We start from the raw sequence: 17,328 nt of genomic DNA on the forward strand, positions 1-17,328 counted from the left end.
ACACATCTTTCTCTTTCTCGATTGTCCTGTTCCCTATCGTCTTCTCTTTGTCCCTTTCTCCAAAAAGCAAAATTTCTTCCTCTTCTAAACAAAACAAAACATCCGCTCTTCGATTCATATAAAAAATAGAAACATTTTTATTATTTTGGTTTAATTTTTTCTTGAAGAATTTGGTTAAACGAACAAAAGCGCTAATAAAGAATTATCCAAAATTCTGACTGCCTCGTTTTTCTTAGTGTGTGCGTGTGTGTGTGTGTGTGTGTGTGTGTGTGTGTGTGTGTGTGAGGAGAGAGGGGGTAGGGGGGCAATTATCTGCTCAACTTGATCCTTCTTACAGCCATTCTTTACCCTGCAGAATTGATCCCCTATAAAGACATCAGAGTCTAAGTTTGAATCATTTGAGCACTATTGTCTTCTATACTGAGAATCTCTGGATCTCATCTCTTGACTATATATAGTGTGTGTGTGTGTCTGTTGGAGTGATGAGAACCATCTAGTTATCCTTGGATAATTGATGGCTTGTTTGTGTGGTGATGGTTTAAAGCAAAGAAGAGTTGCACATTGTCAACCTCACTCTCACATTTGTGGCCATCTTCATTCAGTGGCAAGACCAGGCCAAAGCAACTGAGAATGGAAACAAATGCTGTGGATGACCAATATGTTTTACTTGCCTCAGCTTGCTCTCTGCACTCCACAGTGCACTGTTGCAGCCACTGTCCCCTTCATTGAACCATAAAGGTTTCTTCTGCAAAGTCCACCAGATCCAGTCTTAATATACTAATTAACCCATATCTAGGACCATGACAGCTGCTACTATACTGCATCAGAGAAGACCTGGGAACAATAGTAGCTAAGAGGTCGTTCTACATTCCTTAAAACTTTGGAACGCCAAAATCCTCCAGTGCCTCCTCCTATTTCAAAGGTTGTCTTGCAAATTACTTGGTGACCTTGCCAGTGCTAGTGCCACATAAAAAGCATTCAGTCCATACTGTAAAATGGTTGGCATTTGGAAGAGCATCCAGCTATAAAAACCATGCCAAAACTGACCTCGCCTGTGTTGGTACCACATAAAAAGCACTCAGCCCACTGTGTAGGGTGGTTGGTGTTAGGAAGGGCATCCAGCCATAAAAACTGTGCCAAATCATCCAACCTATGCCAGCATGGAAGGTGGACATTAAACAATGATGATGATGATCTCTATCTATCTACCTACCTATACCCACTCACCCATGCTAGCATGGAAGGCAGACATTAAATGATGATGATGATGATATCGTCCTCATTTAATGTTTGTTTTCATGCTGGCATGAGTTGGACAGTCTTGCAGGGTGTGAGAAGCCACATGAATGCACTGAACTTCAACGTTACCTTTGACATGGCCTTCCTAACAGCAACAACTTCACAGTGAGTATTAGGGGTTTTTTTTTTCATGCCACAAGCACTAGTGAGGTTGACAACTAATTTGCAAGACAGAAAAACAACAGGGAGGAAGAAAGAAAAAAAATGCTTCTACTATTGAGGGCGTACACAGCTACCACACATTATATAGGAGTGGATGGGAAGGAGATAAAGGTGGTAGTGATGAAGTGCTGGAGTAAACTTTCAAGGTAAGAGTGGAGGGAGAGTGTTGGAGGGTTTGGTATCAGAAGAATGAGATGGGATGCTTGACATGGCGGAGTGAGGGATGAACTTAACCAGAATACTTTCAGGGCATCAATTTTGTTGTGGTGGATGGGCCTTCTCAGATACAGCAAATCACCGATTATCTCTTTGTCATCTCTTCCGTGAGCCTCAGCATCTTGCAATCAGCCATGACTCTGTGTGTGTGTGTGTGTGTGTGTGTGTGTGTGTTAGGTTGAGTCACAAGTTTTTTTTTTTCATATTTCAAGCTTTACTTAATAGTTCACACAAATTACATACAAAAAGTGTTTATTCATCAAAATATATCCCATCGTATTTTGTCTGTTGTCATCATTGTGCCAGAATCTCAATTCCACTCTTACACCATTTAGCTGGTTTAGTGGCAAAAAAACTCCCTGCACCCATTTTCAACCTCAACCACATAACTGAACTTCCGTCCATGCAAGAAATGAATCATCGCTTGAAAAAGGTGGTAATTTGATTGTGCAAGGTTTGGACTGTAGCACTTCCAGCCCCTCAAGTTCCTCACGCTTGTACTTGGTCATTTTGGCAGTGTGTGCTGGGGCATTGCTATGTTGTAAGAGTGCACATCTTTGATTAACCAATGCCTGGTAGCAGGCTTTCAAAGTATCAAATACTCATTGCAGTTTTTGAGCATAAAGGTTAACATTCACATCATCACCACCTGGGACAAGCTCAAACTCCAACACCTCGAAATTCTTCCAAAGACACGTGGATTTCAAACCACCTTTGTTTGACAACAGGTTCTCAACAGTAATTTCCGATGGACCAGGTGCCTTTTCTCCCTATCTTTAATCAATGTATCTACCATACTGCTGTCAACTTGAATTGTTGGTGTCTATGTTAGACTTACCTTGAGAAGTCTTCTTTCTTCCATGTATTTTGCTGATTTAACAACTTCTTGCAAAAACACTTCCATGTATCTTTCTTGTCAATATCATCAATAAGAGCAAGTACATAGTTATCATTTCATACACACTTCTCACCTCGACTACTTCTTGATATTTTTTTTTTCTTCTTTTTCTCACACATTATCTTGCAAATTGGAATACCTCCTCTCTCTGATCCTCATATCTTAGAACATTGACCACACTTCTTTTGATTTCTTTCTTTACTAAGAATACTTGACATTTAACTTCTTGCTACTTGATATTGCTTTTTGCAGAATTTCATCTTCTAGTTTTTCCCATATTCTAGTCCTTTATGTGTTGATGCATATGCATTTTTTAGCTTGTCTTGAAGTCAGGATTGGAAATTTTTTAATATTATTTGTTGTAATTAATTGTTTAAATGCTTTTCTTACTTTGCTATGATTCTAATAATTCATACAAGAATGACTTCATAGATAATATGGAGACGCTATTTTTCTACTTCAAGTGATTGAGTCATTTGCTAGGCTTTTCGGACTCAGATATTATCCATCAATGAACAGGCCCCATCACCTGGCCTAAACTATGGCAGGAGTTGAACTCTGCACTACTAGCCAGCAAAACTGTTAATATTTACAGTCTGCCACTGATAACTATTTAGAGTGAGGGGGATTGAAGCATTGAGAATTTACATCTGCCACGAACACATCACCATTGCCAAGACTTTTAACAGACTTAAAAATGTATTTTTATAAATACAGAAATGAAATTAATAGTTCAGCAACTGAAAAGGTTGTAATATTTTTGTATATATGATTATTTTTTATTAATTCAGCTCAGACGATGGCTGTTCATTATATGGAGTTTTTGATGGTCATGATGGAAGTAAGTTGTCGAATTTTGTGGCTCAGCGAATTCCTGCTGATTTGCTTCTGGGACAGTTGTCAGGCCCTAAAACAGATGAAGAAATTAAATCTATATTACAACAGGTGAGTATATTATTTCAAATATACTGTAAATGATTGTGTGTGTGTGTGTGTGTGTGTGTGTCTGTAGGTACAACACCAACTTTCTGGGCACTAATGGTCTGGAACCTCTTCTAATCAGCACTGATTTACAAGCAAGAACACCTAATTCCAGAAGCTGCCAGGCTAGTTTATTGCCATCTTGTACAGACTAGTACTTTTGCACAATATAGTATTAATAAACTAGTATTATTTATACTAATGTACAGGTACCTGTATTTAATTTAAGTAAATTTAAGAACTATTTAATTTGGAGTTAACCATGCCTGTTTTGGAAGAATCAGAAACCTGGAATGACTATGGAACCAAAGGTTTCAGATTGGTATGTGCAGAGAGTGAGAGGTTTGGTGATGCAAACAGGAAAATAAAATTCAAAGCAGGACACTGACATCGGCCATGACTACAATCTCACTTGGCTTGACAGGTCTACACAGCACAGTATTTCGCCGATGGTCTTGGTCGCCTGTCACTGCCTCCATGAGGCCCAACACTCAAATTGTGCTTTTTATGTGTCACCAGCAGTCGCCAGTTAGACAGCACTAGCATTAGCCAAGACTATGATTTCACTCAACTCGACAAGTCTTCACAAGCACAACATATCACCCAACATTTGAAGGGTGCTTTTAACGAGCCAGTTACACGACACTGGCATCAGCCACAACTATGATCTCAGTTGGCTTGAAGGGTCATCTCAAGCACAGCATATCACCAAAGGTCTTGGCTGCTTGTCATTGCCTCTGTGAAGCCTAACATTCAGAGATTGTACTTCACCACCTCTCCCCATGTCTTCTTGTGTCTATCTCTTCCACAGGTTCCCTCCACCATTAGAGTGCGACACTTCTTCACACAGCTGTCTTCGTCCATACACATCACATGACCATATCAGCAGTCATCTCTTGCACACCACCTCTCATGCCCCACTTTTCTCTCAAGCTGTTTACACTTTGTTGTGCATGCACACTGACATTACACATCCAGCGAAGCATACTAGCTTCATTTCTTACAAGCCTACTCATGTCCTCGGCAGTCATTGCCCATATTTCGCAGCCGTGTAGCATGGCTGTTCGCAAACAGGTATCATACAGTCTTCCTTTCACTCTGCGTGAGAAACCCTTTGTTACCAGCAGAGGTAGGAGCTCTCTGAACTTTGCCCAGCCTATTTGTATTCTAGCAGCTATACTCTCAGAGCATCCACCCCCACTACTGTCTTGGTCACCTAGGTAACATAAACTACCGACTACTTTTAGTTTTCCCCACTGGCATGTGATGGAATTTATTTTCTGTACGTTTTTAGTGTTAATTGTACCTTTGCAACTTCCACACACAAAAACTATTTTCCTTGTTAACCTTCCTCTGATATTGCTGCACCTCTTATGTGTCCATAGCTTACACTGGATACATCTTATGGAGTTTCTACCCATGCCTTTTCTACAAATCAAGCAGGGCCATCTACCTGAATTGTGATTTATCTGCTTCCCTACTTACTAAGACTTAGGTTTTGTTTGGTTAACTCTAAGGCCCTTTGATTCTAGACCTTGCTTCCACACCTAAAACCTCTTCTCTAGTTCTGGTAATGATTCATAAAACTTCTTCTCTAGTTCTGGTAGTGATTCAAGATGGATTCCCATAAGCTATTCCTGTTACCAACCGTAGCCGGTTTCCAAGTAAGGTAATATTCCCCATGACCAGATGTGTTTCATGGAAGATTGGGAACGAAAGAGACTGCTTACACATCAGTGGTTTTCATTTACAACTTCCATATGCAGTCAAGGCGAGCAGACAGTAACATGCACACACACACACACACAATGGGCTTCTTTCATTTTCATCTACTAAATCCACTCACAAGGCTTTGGTTAGCCTGAGGCTATAGTAGCACACAGTAAGACTGAACCTGAAACCATGTGGCTGGGAAGCAAGCTACTTACCATACACTCATGCCTGTATATATATATTTATGTATTTGTTCATATGTATACTAATAAATGGCTCTAGAATGCATTGCTTTATCTTGGTGGTCAAGGCTTGTGACACTGAGATGGTGCAGTATAATTTAATGTATTCTGGAGCAATGTTTTATTTGGTGGTTGATGAGGCTGTGAGGATTGGAAAGATGGACATTTATTTAATATCTAGATGATTTTTAAACTTGTTCAGTACCATACAAAGGAAGAAGAATTATATAAATCATCATCGTTTAACGTCCACTTTCCATGCTAGCATGGGTTGGACAGTTTGACTGAGGACTGGCAAACCAGATGGCTGCACCAGGCTCCAATCTGATCTGGCAGAGTTTCTACAGCTGGATGCCCTTCCTAACGTCAACCACTCCGAGAGTGTAGTGGGTGCTTTTACATGCCACCTGCACGAGGGCCAGTCAGAAGGTACTGACAATGGCCACGCTCAAATGGTGTTTTTTACGTGTCACAGGAGCCAGTCCTGCAGCACTGGCAATGACCGCACTCAAATGTTTCTTCACGTGCCACCGGCACAAGTGCCAGTAAGGCAACGCTGGTAACAATCACGCTCAAATGGTGCTGTTTACATGCCACCGGCACGGAAGCCAGAAAGCTGCTCTGGCAATGATCACACTCAGACAGTGCTGTTAGCGCTCCACTGGCACGGGTGCCAGTCATCAAATTTGGTTCAATTACGATTTCGATTTCACTTGCCCCAACAGGTCTTTGCAAGCAAAGTTTAGTGTCCAATGAAGTAAAGGTATGAATAAGTGGGCTGGCTACACTCTGACAAAGGCCACAGATTATGGTCTCACTTGGCTTGCCGGGTCTTCTCACACACAGCATATTTCCAAAGGTCTCAGTCACTAGTAATTGCCACTGTGAGGCCTAATGTTCAAAGGTCGTGTTTCACCACCTCATCCCAGGTCTTCCTGGGTCAACCTCTTCCACAGGTTCCCTCAACTGCTCGGGTGTGACACTTTTTCACACATCTATCCTCATCCATTCTCGCCACGTGACCATACCAGCACAATCGTCTCTCTTGCACACCACAACTGATGCTTCTTAGGTCCAACTATTCTCTCAAGGTACTTACACTCTGTCGAGTATGCACACTGACATTACACATCCATCGGAGCATACTGGCTTCGTTTCTTGCGAGCTTACGCATGTCCTCAGCAGTCACGGCCCATGTTTCACTGCCATGTAGCATGGCTGTACGTACACGTGTCATACAGTATGCCTTTTACTCTGAGTGAGAGACCCTTTGATACCAACAGAGGTAAGAGCTCTCTGAACTTTGCCCAGGCTATTCTTATTCTAGCAGCTACACTTTCAGCGCACCCTCCCCCGCTACTGACTTGGTCACCTAGGTAACGGAAGCTATCAACTACTTCTAGTTTTTCTCCCTGGAATGTGGCAGAAGTTGTTCTCTGCACATATTCAGTGTCTATTGCTCCTAAGCATCTGCCACATACAAAAACTATCTTGCTAGTTAGCCTTCCTTTGATATTGCTGCACCTCTTATGTGTCCATAGCTTACACTGGGTATATCTTATAGAGTTTCTACCTATGCCTTTTCTACAGATTGAGCAGGGCCATCTACCTGAAGGGGTTTGTGGTTTGTCTACCTTCCTACTTATTAGGACTTTGGTGTTAGCTAGGTTGACTCTAAGGCCCTTCGATTCTAATCCTTGCTTCTACACCTGAAACCTCTCCTCTAGTTCTGATAGTGACTCAGCAATTAGTGCAGGGTCATCAGCATAGAGGAGCTCACAGGGGCAGCAAACTGTATTTTGTCTTCTCATTAATAAAGGTGGGGGCAAATTCCACTAATATTTGGGGTAGGAGCTAGTATTTGTCAGTATGAAAGCTACTACCCTAGAATAAGTACAACTTTTATTACAATTAGTAGTAGAAGTAGTGTAAAATGGTTTCATTAGCTTTCAGTTCAATATCTGAGAGAGGAATGGATTTTACCAATCCGATTTATTCATTATGAAGTCTTTTGCTCCTGATTCAGTGTATCGGTATCTCTGTAATTAAATGAAATATGTGGAATTTAATATCTTTGTTAGTAGTTTCTCAGTCATGTCAAATTCACATTATCATAATTGCCATTGAACTAACACTACTTTTTGGTGGTATTTCCTCTTACACTAATTTATCAAGGTCATCTCCACCTTTCAAGTAACAATAATGTTCATTTCTTTGTTCTTGTGTATAAATAAAAGAAAAAAAACTCATATACTTGTTAAGTTACCTCCCATGTGTTAATTGTTGATCAATGCTTTTCACTCCTTCGTGTGTTTTCTATGTTCCTTCTTTTTCCTACAAGCTCTCACCACATCTGAATAATCTGCAAGTAATCAAGAAATTCTATCAGTGTCGTAAAAATAAATAAAAGATACTCTCTTCAGTGATGCTATAGTACTGCTGCTGCTGATTACTCAAAAGACTACATCTTGTTCTAGGATTCCAAACTGCCCATTTTGAAATGTTCATATCTTAATTGAAAGTATCCCATCATAGTTTCTTGTAAGAATCTCTTGTTATATTATGCTCCAAACACATATCATTTTACTAAATTATTTTACTAAATCCTTACATTTTTTATTATTATTACAGAGCTTTACTGAAAAGTTTAGGCAGTGCATATCATTAGAAGTATGGCTATGAAAGGGTTAAACGTCTTATATAGGTTGGGACATAGCTATTGAGCAAAACCTCATATGCAATTCTCACTGAATGTATTTGAACTCAGGAAAATGAAACAGTGAACTTATCTTCGGTCTAATTCCCTACTCATGTGTGAACTTAGATAAATCAAAAATCCTCCACAAGACTATGTGTATGTGCACACATCAAATTATAATGGTTAATACTTTGATAACTAATGATTACATGGTGGTGAGTTCGAATTTTATTGAAGCCATTATGTCATTGGTTTTGTGGGATGACTAGCTCTGTTCAGTTGTTTGAAAATATGAACAATTAAAATGCCAGCATTCAAGATAATGATTGTGGTAGGTCAATTTGGGCACGACTTTGTTTCTATCAGACTCCTGTCTAGAGTTACTTTGTTTTATAGTTAGATTTGCTATTATACAAATGTAAGACTTCAAGCAGGTGATCTTGGTTTTAATCTTTTAGTATTTGTAATACTAACTGATGTGTTTGTTTAAAAAAGCAAAAACTGATGAAGCTAAGGAAAATGTGATAATTGGATTTGACTACGGAGGATCTCTTCTGCAAATATAGTTGAGAAGGCTGAGTATATCCAGTTTGAAACAAATATCACTTTCTTTTATAGTGACCAGATTTTGGTAGTTTGAATGTTAAAAGCAATAGGGAGTTCTTTGAGGAGAAAATTAAGTGCTACAAAATAAGTCAGTTGAGTGACAGAAAACAATATTTTCTAACTGTTTATCCCTTCTTTTCTGATACTGTGGTTGTTGTTGTGGTGATGCTACTATTTGCTTGTAAAATACCATTTTAATTTGTGTTCATTACATGGTACATGGGATCAAACTGTTCAAATGTGTGTGTGTGTGTGTGTGTTTTTTTTTTTTTACAAACTAAAGAAATTAGATGAGAATAACAAATACAAAATATTGCTGTGTGTTGAAATTAGTCATATACTGTAAAGAGATTTTCTGTACATAACATTTTTGAGATGCTCTCATATTGACATAACAATTTGTGTACCTAACAATGACACACCTTGTTCTGTAACCCTAGGAGCATAGTGTCATAGTTGTGCTAAAAAAAACCCAGTTGTTATTTGAACGTATGTATTATTTTCTTTTGAAGGCTTTTGTTGCTGTTGAAAGAGGATATTTTGAAACTGTCAATGACCCTCTTTCCGAAAAAGCTGCTTTACAGTTACAAATAAGGGAGGTTAGTTGGTATTTTCTTTAAAGACCTATCTACATTCTCTTGCAATTACAAAGTTTACCACACAGGATCTTTTGTATCAGTTACAAAGACAGTTTTTGTGTTACTCCTATCATTTTTATGTCTTTTATACCATACAAGCCTGATTTGGGTAGGCATTTATTTGCATTTAAACTGGCCATATCCAGCCCAAATATTCTCCACGTTTTATGTTCAAACCAGCCAGGCATGGTCTTCCACATGTATTTTAGAATGTTATTTTTAAAATAATCACTTCATTAAAATCTTAAAGCTATAAGATGATGATTCATTTTTTTTTAAATGTGAATAAATAAGCATTACATTTAACAGAGTAATCTGACTGCTAAAGGTGGCTGGATGCTCTTTCCAATACAAACTCCTTTTGTCACCCTGTGCAACATCCAGAGATACAGTGTACCTTCCCTGAGAACTGGGATATACATTGGGACTTGTCCAAATAAATGTTTCCTCATCATTCACTTGTTTCAGACATTAGACTGCGACCATGCTAGGGCACTGCCTTGAAGAATTTTTAGTCAAGTGCATCAAATCCAGTGCTTATTTTTAACAGCCTGGTTCTTAATTTATTGGTCTCTTTTGCTGAACTGCTAAGTTACAGGGACATAAACACACCAGCACCAGTTGTCAAGCAGTGGTGAAGGTACATAGACACAAAGACAGATATATACATACATATAGACGGGCTTCTTTCAGTTTCTACCAAATCCACTCACACAGCTTTGGTCGGCCTGAAGCTATAATAGAAGACGCTTGCCCAAGGTGCCATGCAGTGGGACAACCTGGAACCACATGTAATATATTTTATCATACTCCTCAACTTTAATGTGTGGACATTTGAAACCTACTAATTTTACTTTTGTATAAAAATATTTGTAATAAAAACAAAATTTCAGTTTCAATTTTTTCCTCTTTCACTTTGCTATAGAAATATTTTTATTTGGTTATTTAAATAAGTAAACTTTGAATTTCTTTTAACACAGAACATGCATTATAAACCATCTCAAGACATTCAAAAGAAACTCCAAGAAGTTGAAGCCAAAATTTCTGGTGGTACTACTGCAACTGTTGCACTTATTCACAATAACAAGCTATTTGTTATTAATGTTGGTAAGTTGTTCTAAAAATCTTTTTGTTCTGTTTTTTTTTTTTTTACTGTTTTACTGGTTTTTTCTTCAGATGGCAGTCATGTTGTGTGCCATTTTCAATGGTTTAATCAATGATACCAACTCCTTGACTTATTACAGTCTGGTACTTATATTATTGATCTATTTATTGACTGGCTATGTCTATTTGAAGTAAAGAGAAGCAAATGAAAACACATATATACAGTGGATTTCTTTGCAGTTTCCAAGACATTGGTTGATCTAAGACACTTGTCGAAAATGCCTCACTGTGAAATTGAACCCAGAACTATGTGGCTGCCAAGCAGACATTTTTCTGGTTACATTTTTCTTTTTTTTTTTTTTATCTATATATGGAATTAAAGAGACAACTGTGTCTGGTTAGTGTGAAATAAAATTCTATTGGCAATAGATAAGATCGTCCAAACCGTACAAATTGCTGTATTTCAAGTGAAGCACAGATTAGTTTGTTGGAAACCTACAAGCAATGACATTATTCTTCACTGTATGCATAGAAAATAATGGAGGCGCAATGGCCCAGTGGTTAGGGCATCCGACTCATGGTCGTAGGATCGTGGTTTCGATTCCCAGACCGGGCGTTGTGAGTGTTTATTGAGCGAAAACACCTAAAGCTCCACGAGGCTCCGCCAGGGGATGGTGGCGAACCCTGCTGTACTCTTTCACCACAACTTTCTCTCACTCTTACTTCCTGTTTCTGTTGTACCTGTATTTCAAAGGGCCAGTCTTGTCACACTGTGTCACGCTGAATATCCCCAAGAACTACGTTAAGTGTACACGTGTCTGTGGAGTGCTCAGCCACTTGCACATTAATTTCACGAGCAGGCTGTTCCGTTGATCGGATCAACTGGAACCCTTAACGTCGTAAGCGACGGAGTGCCAACAACAGCATGGAAAATAAAAACATTAACTGTACATTTAACCATTTCTTTTACTTCATGCACACACACACACACACACACACACACACACACACACACACACACAAATGACGGACAGTAATCTCATCCCTAGTAGGCTTTTGTTGACTAGGATATAAGGACATGTAGGTAAAGTTGAGATTACTGCTCAGTTAGAATTTATAAAAGTTAGTTGCTAAGGAGAGAGAATTGGACAATTAAGTGTCAAGTCTAACATGTAGGAGACAATTGGGGTGATGAAAGGAAGGTACAAGAGTGGGGAGTTGTTGATGTTTCACTTTAGGTCATACCCGATTGAGCAGTGGCCTATCTTATAGGGTACACTAAGTATGATGAAACTAATGTAGTGGTTGTTGTTGCTTAGCCCCGGGTCAGTCTCAATTGAGCAGACCTCTGACAAAAAATCATACCAACAATGTCTGTTACACAGCACCACATTATGAAATGTTTTCATTTTTTCCAAAGATGTATGATTTGAAAGGGATTGGCCTTTATATATATATCCAGCAAGTGACTACATTGAGGCTCCCTCCAGTGGAGTTAGATTTGGTTCAGGTGTACAAACAAACAGTTCAGAAGAACATTATCATTATTCAACATCTGTTTTCCATGCTGGCATAGGTTGGGCAGTTAGACAAACTGGCTATTGGAGAGCTGTCCAAGCTCCATTTGTTTGCGGAACTGGTATGATTAGTGTTTCTTATTTAAAAAAAAGTGTGTTCTCATATTTGGTACCTTGTTTCAATATATCTCCAAACTAAAAGCCTGATATTCAAGTAGGAATAAATGATTTCAATTCACCTCCATATTATCACCTATGTTTTATTGTAGTTTGGTTTTGGTCCTTCAAATATTAAGCTCTAAAAATAAGCAAATATACATTTTGTCTCCTCAGAGATGGAAAAAGTCTGGGGTTTTCTCCTATGGAATACCATGAATGTAAATATTACTAGCTGGACCCGTGCTATCAAAAATGACAGCTAATTGTAGTGTTATATATATATATATATATATATATAAATAAGGTACATAATAATCACATATACTAACATTCACATACTTCCCTTATACATGTACAAACATATACTCATACAGAGTTGAAATGCTGTTTGATTTTTCTTTTCAGTATTGAATGTTCACCATCCCACTTCCATTGTACACACACACACACACAAACATTCACATACCTCCTTTTACATAAACACACATGTACTCACACAGAATTAAATGCTGTTTGATTTCTTTTTTTCACTGTAGTATTTCCATCATCCTACTACCAAGTTTGCCATCACCCTTTCCTTTCTCATTCATATGTTGTAGCGGAGGAAAACAAAAGAGTATTATTATAGTAGATTTCTCTTCTTATAGAGATAAAATTTGACTACATTTCATAATCATCATTTCATGACTGTCTCCCATATTGATATGAGTCAGATGATTTATTAGGATCCGATGAGCAAGAGGACTGTCGGGCAATGATGTCTGCTTTGGAATAGTTTCAACAGTTGAATGCTCTCCCTAACACCAACAACTTTTAGAGAGTGTACTGGGTGCCTTTCTGTGGTACCAGCACCAGTGAGGTCACCAAGTAACTTGCAAGAAAGAAAGAAATAAATGAAAAATCCTCCCAACTGAGTTGGGTTGTATTAGAATGGAAGATGGCTTTTTGCTGGGTGTGCTGGTTCCAGTTAAAAAGCACTGGTGATAGTGTCACATACAAAAGCACCCAGTACACTCTGTAGAGTGGTTGGCATTAGGAAGAGCTATAGAAACCATGCCGAAACAGACTATGGGACCTAGTGCATCCTGTTTAGCCATCCAACCCATGCCAGCATGGAAAACAGATGTTAAATGATGATGCTGATGTTGAGAGGCTAAAGTATGGAAGAAGTACAGGTACTGGTGTCTGGCCATACAAAACATGCACAGTTATCTCACATTATATATGGGTGAGAGTAGATGGAAAGATGATCATGTTTATGATGAGGTGTTTAGCATACTCTCAAGGTACAAGAAAGTGAATATAAAAGATTATACAAATTGAGAATCAGGAGGGGTGGGTGGATAATGTCATAGGAGTGAGAGGAGAGTGACAGGTGGTTAGAGATGCAAGTTGGGGTTAGTGTAATGAATTTTGTACAAGAGTAAAAGTACGGTTGACAATAAATATCAGTTTGAAAGAGAAGGTGAAAGTTAGCTTAAGGAGCGGGGTGATAAATGGCTGCTCAAGAAGAGTGGGGAGCAGTGATATAAAGTTGTAGAGATATGTACAGGGATAGGGATGGAGGTCAAAGGTACATAGTGGTGCCTGTAGTGAGTGGGGGAACATGAGGTGCATCAACTGCAGTTATGGATGCAAGAGGTACTGAGTGTGTTAGCTGATATGAGAGAGTGAGATATCTGGAGATACAGAAAGGAGTGCTCAGATGAAAATAAAATGGGAAGGGATCATATTGAGAATGAGGAATGGATGCTAAAGGAAGTAGTTCAGGGGAGAGAGGGAGGTGACTAGTAGTACAAAGGAGAAGAAATGTGTGAAGATTTTGCTGTCATGATTACTGCAGCTGAAAAGTGTCATTGTCAGCAGTGTGATGGAGGGATGGGTGTTAAGAAGATGAGCAGTGGGGAAATTTGACAGACAGGGCCTGATGAGTGTGTAGACATATACTTAATGCTTTTAGGATCTCACTTTTGTCATGATAGACAGGTCTCATCAAGCTCAGCAATAAGACCGGTCTGTTGTAGTGTGGGTTATATAGCTAAGTCAGCTTTAGAACGCTAAAATTTAGGATATTTGTGTCATTTAAAAAAATATTATAAATTGAAATATATAATCTATTTCTTATCGGGTTTTCTTTCATTTTTTTTTTTTTTATAGGAAATACCCGCGCTTTATTTTGTAAGTCAGAAAATGGAACACTTCACGTCAACCAGTTATCTGTTGACCACACTGTCTCCAATGATGACGAGCTTAGACGCCTTCTGCATTTAGGTTTAGATGTTGAAAAATTGAAGATCGTTCGCAAATTAGGGAAGTCTGAAAACACTCGTTGTATTGGTGATTACAGCGTAAAAGCTGGCTACAAAGATATTGAGAATCTCAGGTAGGGATATATATTTTGATTCTATTTCATTATAATTATTAAATCAATAAGCTAATTTAGATTGCATGAAAAACTGACTACTAACCTTTTTTTATTGTTTATCTTCGATCAGCTCTGAGTGAGCAGACATATGATAAAAAAAAATCTCATTCATGACCAGCGTAGCTTTTTAGTAGTTTCTGGGTCTACATTTACCACTGTCCTCTTTCTTTTTTCTTTAACAGAAGTGACTGCTATTTCTAGCAGGTATACAAAGTGTGCATAGGCTATATCTTCACATTGGTAGCAGGTGTTTTCTGGGTTGGAGTTCAATATATCTCTTTGTTTTAGAGGTGGTTACTATTTTTAGCCAGTCAATAGTACATAGGCTCCCTACTCACATTAGTGTCTGATGTCTTTTGAATTGGAGTTCTTGATATCAGTTTTTGAAACCATACTGTTTACTAACCAGGGGCAATCATTTCTCCATCTTTTATTCTCTACAAAAATGAAATGGCCAAGTGGATATGATATTGGATTACTAGTTCATAGGCTGTGAATTCACATTAGCTCCTGGTATCACTACTTGATTCCTGCTAAAAATGTTTTGAATTAACTGTCAAGTTTTTAATGTAAATGATATTAGCACATTGGTATGTTATAAGGTTTAATATTAGGTTTAAAAACTTGTTTTTAATTTAATTGCATTTTTCTTTTTATTCTGACACTACTTGAAACCTTGTTTCTATGTTATATTTTTCTTTCTTTCCAGATCTGCAACATCTGAACCTGTAATCGCAGAACCTTACCTGTGTGATAGTTTTACAATTGATAGCTCACCTGCTTTCCTATTAATTATGTCACATGGCCTATACAAAGCCGTAGAGGACATCCCTACAATTACTGAGCCAGCCAACTGCTATATTGCTTCACTAGTAGCACAAGAATTTTCGCATCAAACCTCATTGAAGTGTGTTGCTCAAGCAGTAGTAAATCGAGTTGTAAGTTATCACCAAGATGCTCACAACAAACCAGAGTGGCACCTCCATGTACATACGCGGGAAGATATTTCACTCCTTGTTCGCAGCTTCAGCTATCCCATTGGAGGCAGCAGCCCAACTGGACCTCGTGTATCAATTCAACATCACTTCTATCCACATCATGCAACCAATTCTGTCATTCAACGTATGTACTCTCAGTTATCAAGTGGTAGCTCTATTTCAGACTCTACATCACCACTCCCTGTTCAGTTGGTCAGTCCAAGCCCGACTCAGCTATCACACATTATGCCCTTAATAAGCAGTGTTGGCCCCACTAGTAGCACCCCTTCCATTATTGCGATCCATCACGTGCCTCATATGTCTCCCATTAATACAAACGAAAGTGATAGTAGTCGGTCGTCGACACAAACCACCATGAATAGCCCTTCCTCAACACAACAAACAATAAATTCTCAGACAAGTACTGCAACTGGTACTAATACAAATTCAACGCAGAGCAGTGGTGACTCAATCCACATCCCTACTCATTCCACTCCAAGACTGCATTTGGACAATGATGGTAAGGTAGAATCTTATGTGGACTTTACAGAGTTCAACCAAAAACTTTTAGCAATGTCTGACAAAGAAAAACAGGAGCTTTACTTGTCTTCTTAACTATGATTGAAATCTTACTGTGATCTTAAAGTTAAAAGAATCAGAACTAACCCTTTCTCTTTCTTTTTTTACTTCTAATTCTATTTTTCTCTAGTTTTGCACATAAGCTCATTATTTAATAGCAAATGGAATTATGTAATTGTAAATACACATCAATTGCTGGTCGATTAACTTGCTATTGGTATTTTACTACATTTCTCTTAACTTTCACTGCACTTTTCCAGTGGGCAGGGTGTAGAAATAAAAACTAGTGTCTTGCAGAAATCAAGCTAAGCCAGAAAGGTAAAATAAAATTATTCTTTCTCTTTCCTTCTTTAAACTTGCTTTGTTTTCAAACCTCCACTTTGTACAGTCCAAATTGCTGAATCAGGGTTATTTTTGTTGATGTAATTATTAGTCAATAAGAAATGAACTGGAGTAACAGAAAATTAATTGAAAACAAAAAAAGATTTAAAAAAAAAAAAAAGAAATATGTTGCATCCATCAACGAAAAAAAATCACAAATAAAAAAAGAAAAAAACTTGTAATTGGCTGCTTCTACTTGTAAATGTATTTGAGACCTTGGTTCTTACTACTATTGAAAATAGATATAGTAGTCAGCACATGATCTTTTAAAAGGTTAATAATTGCAAAACCTTATACTATTTCTCTTTTTTTTTTAAGTTTTATTTTGTATGAAATATTAAAATATTTTCTACAATTAATCAATGTTATTTATCTCTCTCTCTCTCTCTCAATTGATAACATTATAAAGAATGTGCCTATACTGCAAGACATTTTGTCTGGCACCATTGTTTCTACCAAACCACCATTCTCAGGAGGGTAAAATGTGTTATTAATTAACATACTAAGTTCTGTGTTTCTGAATAAAACAGGAAATTACTAAAGCTTATTTTCTCTTGGAAATTCCATAGATATTTCATTAGGGTTGGGGTTCATCTTGTTAAATATGAGAAATTTTGTTTTGGACATAGAATACTTGTCAATTTTGTTTACCTTCATTTATCTTGAACACTCAGATGATTGAGTTGATAGGAATATCTAGTCTCATTCAACAATACCAGTACACAATAACTAT

The 17,328-nt window shown here is 38.0% G+C and overlaps 1 protein-coding gene across 1 annotated transcript in view; it reads left to right on the forward strand.

The window, feature by feature from the left end:
• The window catches only part of LOC106873708 (TGF-beta-activated kinase 1 and MAP3K7-binding protein 1), a 30,898-nt gene extending 13,944 nt beyond the window's left edge, over nt 1-16,954 (forward strand). Inside the window, exons 3-7 of the mRNA XM_014921181.3 lie at nt 3,367-3,520; nt 9,328-9,414; nt 10,434-10,560; nt 14,391-14,616; nt 15,368-16,954. Of these exons, the coding sequence (XP_014776667.1) occupies nt 3,367-3,520; nt 9,328-9,414; nt 10,434-10,560; nt 14,391-14,616; nt 15,368-16,250 (1,477 nt within the window). The 3' untranslated portion in view covers nt 16,251-16,954. The remainder of the gene's footprint in view (nt 1-3,366; nt 3,521-9,327; nt 9,415-10,433; nt 10,561-14,390; nt 14,617-15,367) is intronic.
• Nucleotides 16,955-17,328: the final 374 nt, after the last annotated feature.

Source organism: Octopus bimaculoides, chromosome 3 (assembly GCF_046866305.1).
Source record: "Octopus bimaculoides isolate indiv1 chromosome 3, ASM4686630v1, whole genome shotgun sequence".
Taxonomy (NCBI): domain Eukaryota; kingdom Metazoa; phylum Mollusca; class Cephalopoda; order Octopoda; family Octopodidae; genus Octopus; species Octopus bimaculoides.